Source organism: Galeopterus variegatus, unplaced genomic scaffold (assembly GCF_000696425.1).
Source record: "Galeopterus variegatus unplaced genomic scaffold, G_variegatus-3.0.2 Scaffold33642, whole genome shotgun sequence".
Lineage (NCBI taxonomy): Eukaryota > Metazoa > Chordata > Mammalia > Dermoptera > Cynocephalidae > Galeopterus > Galeopterus variegatus.
The window spans coordinates 1-6,549 of NW_007759753.1; the positions used below are offsets into that span (position 1 = coordinate 1).

The 6,549-nt window shown below is 55.4% G+C and overlaps 1 protein-coding gene across 1 annotated transcript; it reads left to right on the top strand.

Moving 5' to 3' along the window:
* Positions 1-24: 24 nt before the first annotated feature.
* Positions 25-6,545, top strand: LOC103583994 (galactose-3-O-sulfotransferase 3; the record flags this gene model as incomplete). Its single annotated transcript, XM_008565149.1, has 3 exons — positions 25-190; positions 3,721-3,954; positions 5,822-6,545. Coding segments are annotated over exons 2-3 (846 nt in total), but the record flags the coding sequence as incomplete, so codon positions are not given.
* Positions 6,546-6,549: the final 4 nt, after the last annotated feature.

The following is a 6,549-nucleotide window of genomic DNA, read 5'->3' on the forward strand; positions in this document are numbered from 1 at the left end:
GCAGAGCCCAGAGGAGCGGAGCAGAGCGGACGCCGCCACCTGATCCCATCCAGGCGCGGCGCGGCGAGCGACCAGCACTGAGCGCGCAGGGCCCCAGGCGTCCTCGGACCCGGTGCGGATTTCGGGACAAGGGGCAGGAGGTAGTGGCGGCCACCCCCTACCCAAGTCGGAGGCAGAGCCTGCGGGTGGCGTGAGTACTGCAGTGGCTGGCCTGGGGCTGGGGGAGTGAGGGTGGTCCTGACCGGGATGGGGGCCGAAGCAGGGACGGATAGTGTCTTGGGGGCCTAGAGCCCAGACAGTGCGGGTGAGGGGGGCGGCGTTCCACCCCTGGGGAGCGGGAGAGGGCCGGGTGCGACAGCCAATCTGGCCTATCCCCTGTGGTGACCAGATTCTGAAGGCCTGATGCTAGGGGGAGGTTAGGATGAAATTGAGGGAAGGGGGGTGGGGTGGGGGTAGATGGTGATGGAGAGGGGAGGATGAAGGGAATTCGGCGGCAGGGATGACGCGGGGGTGGATGACAGTGAGAGGAGGCTGGGGGGACCTGGTGCAGGCTGGGGGGAAAAGACATAAAAGGGGGGAGGTGAAGAGATGTTTGATTCCCTCAGCCTACGGTCCCTTCCTCTCTAGTGCCCTAGGTCAGTTTCCCTCCTCACAGGGCTGTGCCATCCCTGAAGAGAGGATGGAGTCTCCAGGTCATCCAGCGGTCAGGTCCGAGTGGTCCAGTCCAGGGCACCCCCTCCTCCAAGTGCATCAGTGTCAGCCCTGGCGCTCAGAGGGGACAGGGAAGAAAGGGCTCATTTGGGAGTGGGTGGGCATCCAGGCCAGTTTTCAAATCTCTGGCCGGCTATACCATTTTTTCTTTGGTTCCCTGGAGAAAAGAAAGCAATTTGCAAAACTGGGCAGCAGCCTGAGGTAGACTGTTCTGACTAAAATTAGCACTGATATTCTGATGTGGTTGGGCATCCTGATCTGCCTGGGACAGTGGCAGGAACCTCTCTCTCTCCATGGAGAAGACACCATCTGAGGGCAGGAGCCAGGGCCACTGCTCTAAAGCCTAGCCCCAGCAGCCCCGCCACCCATGCTGCAGATCAGAGGGAAACCCTGCCCCAGGCAGCCCCCTCCCCGGTTGCCACTGCCTTGATTCCATCTCCAAAAGAGGCATCTTGGAGTGAGCTCGCCAAGGGAAGGAAGGCCTCCTCCAATGTCTGAGCAGCACCCTCTCTCCTGACCTGGAATGTTCTGCCTGGCCAAGTGCCCACCCAGAGGAGGCAGGGTTACTGCTTTCAAATACCTGAAGGTCTGTCATGGAGAAAAATGTTCTGTGTGCCCTAGGAGGGCTGTACTAGCAACAGCGCAGAATGGATGTGGAAGGGGGCGAGCTGAGGAGGTGCTGTCAGTGGCAGGGTGAACTAATTGTCCCAGAGAGTTACTCCTGAACAGCTGAGGCTGCTCAGAAGTGGACCTGGCTGTATCTAGAGGTGATGAACAGCCCAAACAGAAGCTGGTGTCCACCTTTGGGGGCTGGTAGCCAGGGAATCCCTGCACTGATGATGCCCTGTCCCCAAGCAGGCCTCAGACTGGGATCTGGCTGGCTCCCCAGAGCTAAGAGGGGAGTGGAGAAAGTTCTGGGAGTGGGCTGGAGAGGGGTACCGGGCACCTTGTCTCCCTCTCTGTGTGGTTGGTTGAAGTTTCCCCAGGGAAAGGCCCACAGGTCGACTCAGACTCCTCTGAGAAATAGGGTGGCTTCAGTGAGTTTAGCAAAGGTGGGAAGGGACTTGCCTCTCACTTTACCCCCTTGGGAAACTCCTATCTGATCACCAAGTCCTCTAGGTAGGAAGGGTGACAAAGGGAAGAGGTGTGCTTTCAAGAGGGCCAAGGGCTCTGACTTCCTCCTGTGGGCCACCCCACCCAGGCCAAGTCAGCCCTCCTCTGCCCCAGCAATCCTTGGAGAGACAGGGAGGGCCTCAGGCTTCTTCTGCTACGCCTTTGGTTGCCCTCTGTGGCTGGACTCTTCATCCCCTGGGCTCCAGGTGGATTAAGTCTGTCTGCAGACTGGTGGAGGGAACTAGGTGATAGGGTCTTGAAAGAATGGTAGGCCTAACCAGGACATCTTTCCACACAAACAGGTTTCAATGTAATCCAGGATTAATTGGGGGTTGGGGGGTATAAAGAAGAGGGATTGGAAGTCAAGGCCAAGGCCCCAGGGGAAAGTGATGGTCAAACGGGTTTTCATATTACCTCACCCCTCCTGAGACCCAGGTGTCGTAGTTCTACACACATGTACATGCCTATAAGGTTCCAGCCTCCACCTCACGTTTGGAGAGGGGTGTGTATAAGGGCTGGAGACTTAGGCTCCTGAGATGGACTCCACCCTAGCCTGGGATCAGGCATCCCTGCTAAAGTTGACTTTCCAGCGGGCTGACAAAGGCTGGGCTGCCTTTGATCCAAGGCATTCAAGTAGAGAAAGGAGACTGGCCGGAAACCAGGCCCTTCTCCCACCTCTCACCCCTGCTTCTCACTTGGGCTGGCCGTTTAGCTCACTTGGTTAGAGCATGGTACTGATAACACCAAGATCAATGGTTTGGATCCTCATACCAGACAGCCACCAAAAAAATAAAAATCACCTGGGATGGATGCTCACCTTCTCCTGGAGATTCTCGGCAGGGTGACAAGCAGGGGCCACCTCTGTACTCCCCACATCTCTGTCCCCTCCCAGGCTGCCATCCCCTTGGCTGGGCAACTCTCACTGCAGAATCAGCTGATGGGGTTGCCTGGGTTTCAGGTGGGGGTGGGGGATGGATCCAGATAAAGTTCCAGGATTTCAAGTCCCTCCTTTCCCTCACGGGTTTATCAGTCTTGGGCCCTCAAGGCAGGAGCCCAGCTACAGGGGCTCAGGGCTCAGAAGCATACAAAATTGCCAGAGTCCGGGGCAGGGATGGGGAAATCAGTGTGCTGTAATAACAGCACATAACATGTATAAGGCCATGAACTTTGGAGCCAGAAAGAGCAGGTATGAATCCCAGTTCTGGTGTTACCAGCCGTGTGACCATGGACAAGTGACATCATCTCTTACAGCCTCAATTTCTTCATTTATAAAGTGGGAATAATACCTATATTAGGTGTGGTGGTGATAACACCAAGGTTACTGGTTGGGATTCCCATACTGGCCAGCTGCCAAAAATAACCTACATAAGTATGTGATAGTTTAGCACATACAGTAAGCCTGCAGTACTGATCCAAGACTCGAGGAGGTGAAGGCCTGGTCAGTGTTTTTGAGGAGCTCAGTCTCTGGGAAGTCAGGACCAATCCTTGGCTGAAGCAATCAGGCAAGTAGTCCTGGAGGAGGAGAAACCTTGAGCAGACTTCTGTGTTCTGAGCCAAGCCCTGCTGCTGAGGCCAATCTACTGGGGAGACAGACACAAATGGCCATGAGACAAAGACAAGTTAGAGGTAGGTAGAGAGGCAGAGACAGGGCTAAAGGGAGGGAGTGGCTACAGCCTGAAGGGCTGGCCACACCCCAGACCCTGTAATTCCACCCAAGAGTAGGTTATCTGGAGCAGTGAGGAGATAGGGTCTTGGTTACGGGAGGTAGGAATCTGATCTGCCCTGGCCTCTCTGCTCACCCCACCCTTTGGAGCTCTCCTTTGCAGCCGTCCTGCTGGGGCCCAGAGCCCATCTCCTCTGCCCACTGCAAACTTGTCTGCCTCCTTCTCCTGCCAGGCTTCTCAGGAACACTGGCCCTGCTACCAGAGCCCCAGGAGCCCCCATGAGTGCGGACGAAGGAAGTCCTGGATAGCGAGGCCCTGGCTGGCCCAGGGGTGGACATTCCACCATGCCACCCATTCTCCAGCGCCTGCAGCAGGCCACCAAGATGAGCCGCAGGAAAATCCTGCTGCTGGTGCTAGGGTGCAGCACCGTAACCCTCCTCATCCACCAGGGGACGCAGCTCAGCTGGTAAGGGGGCGGGGCCTCGGTGAGAGGGTGGGACCCAGGGGCAGCACGTTCCTAGTGGCCAGTTGCCAGGGTTAGCAACAGGACTGGGAGCTCTCCTTCCCATTCGTTCACTCCCAGAAGAATCCTTCTACTGGGCTTTGCTCCTTCCCTCTATCCTGAAAGTGCTTTGCATACATTCCGTTTAGAGCCTCATAACAAAGGACTGGTCTTCACTGAAAGGGTTAAGTGACTTGCTCAAAGTCTTAGAATTAGAGCTAGCAGGGATTTGAATCTGGCTCAAATCTTTCCCATCACATCACAGCTAAATGCCTCCTCAATGGACTGCAACTTCTCACTACTTCTGTTGTGATGGGCAAGGCCCCTCACTTCTCTGAGCCCTGGTTTCCTCGTCTATAAAATGGGAGTGATGATACATGTGACCCTGCTAGTCATGCTGATACAAGATACCATGTGATGACTAACAGGAACCCTGACCCTGCTCCTGACGGTGTGAACCCAACAAGTTCCTGCTCCTCTCAGGGCCTCAACTTCCCCATTTTCGACACTGTCTGACCCTGAGAATGGTGTGAATGGGTCCAGTCCCCCTTCCCAGATGATATGCTGGTTTTATAAGTGATGTCTGCATAGGTTTTGTCTTGAGCCCAAATCAGCCAGATAGGAAAGTTCAATGGTGTTCTCAAAGCTGCTTAGATTTTCCTCATTACATGATACTTAGAATGGTAGAGAAGAAACAGGAAGGTAAATTAACGTCTGAAGGGACCTTACAGGTCACCAGAAATCCCACCAAACACCCTTGTTTCAGGAATGAGGAACAGAAATGACAGCTTCACGAGGGCTAAGATTATTATCTGTTTTGTGTGTTATTATATTTCTTGAGCCTACAGTAGTGCTTGGCACATAGTAGATGCTCAAAAAGTATTTGTTGAGTGAACAAATGAGGCTCCAGAGGCCTAATCAGAAACATGTAACAAATGGGTTGTCACAAAGCACAGTGCCACCATCTACAAATCGAGGAGTCAGTTAAAGAGTAAAAATGAGAAAGAAGACAGAGAGCAAGAGGATTTGGTGACTGAGTTGCCTCCTGACTTTATGTAAGTGACCTTTCTCCTAGTCCTCAGTTTCTACATCTGTAAAGTGGGATTCCTTAAGGACCTCCAAGGGCCTTTGTCCAGTATAGTATCTATTTCTGTATAAACAAATTACCTTAAAACTTAGCAGCTGAAAACACCAAACATATATTATATCACAGTTTCTTTGGGTCAGGAATCCAAGTGCAGCTTAGTGGGTGGGTACCTCTGGATCAAGGTCTTTCATGGGGTTGCAACCAAGGTGTCTGCTAGGGATGCAGTCTCATCTGAAGGTTTGATTGAAAGGGGTCTGCTTCCAAGCTCACTGGTTTTGGCAAGCTTCAGTTCAGACAGGCTGGTGAACTCAGGGCCTCAGTTCCTTGGGGGCTGTTGACACGTGGTACCTCCCTATAGGGCTGCCAACAATACGGCAGCTTGCTTCCCCCAACATGAGTTATCCAGGAGAGAGTAAGAGAAAAACACCAAGGTAGAAGCCATAGTCTTTTTATGATGTAATCTCAGAAGTGACATCCCATCACTTTGCCCTCTTCTATTCCTTAGAACCATCACTAAGTCCAGCCATACTCAAGGGGAAGGGAATACACAAGGGCACGAATACCACGAGGCCAAGAGGACACATGTGGGTCATCTTGGAAGCTGCCTACCACCCCCCTCTACTGTTCCATGGGCAAAGCTCAGGATGGGTCTCTCTGTGGCGTGGCCCACCATCGTTGGGGAGGGGTAGGCCTCAAGCTGCATCCTTCTCACCTTTCTGTGTCTCCCCCCCACACACTCTGCAGGTACCCCAAGCTGTTCCCCCTGAGCTGCCCACCCCTGCGGGACCCACCATCGCGTCCCAAGCACATGACCGTGGCCTTCCTGAAGACGCACAAGACGGCGGGCACGACGGTGCAGAACATCCTGTTCCGCTTTGCCGAGCGTCACAACCTGACGGTGGCCCTGCCGCACCCGAGCTGTGAGCACCAGTTCTGCTACCCGCGCAACTTCTCTGCGCACTTCGTGCACCCGGCCACGCGGCCGCCGCACGTGCTGGCCAGCCACCTGCGCTTCGACCGCGCGGAGCTCCAGCGCCTCATGCCGCCCGGCACCGTCTACGTCACCATCCTGCGCGAGCCGGCCGCCATGTTCGAGTCGCTCTTCAGCTACTACAACCAGTACTGCCCGGCCTTCCGGCGCGTGCCCAACGCATCGCTCGAGGCCTTCCTGCGCGCGCCCGAGGCCTACTACCGCGCGGGCGAGCACTTCGCCATGTTCGCGCACAACACGCTGGCCTACGACCTGGGCGGCGACAACGAGCGCAGCCCGCGCGACGACGCCGCCTACCTGGCGGGCCTCATCCGCCAGGTGGAGGAGGTCTTCTCGCTGGTCATGATCGCCGAGTACTTCGACGAGTCGCTGGTGCTGCTGCGGCGCCTGCTGGCCTGGGACCTGGACGACGTGCTCTACGCCAAGCTCAACGCGCGCGCCGCCGGCTCCCGCCTGGCCGCCATCCCCGCAGCGCTGGCGC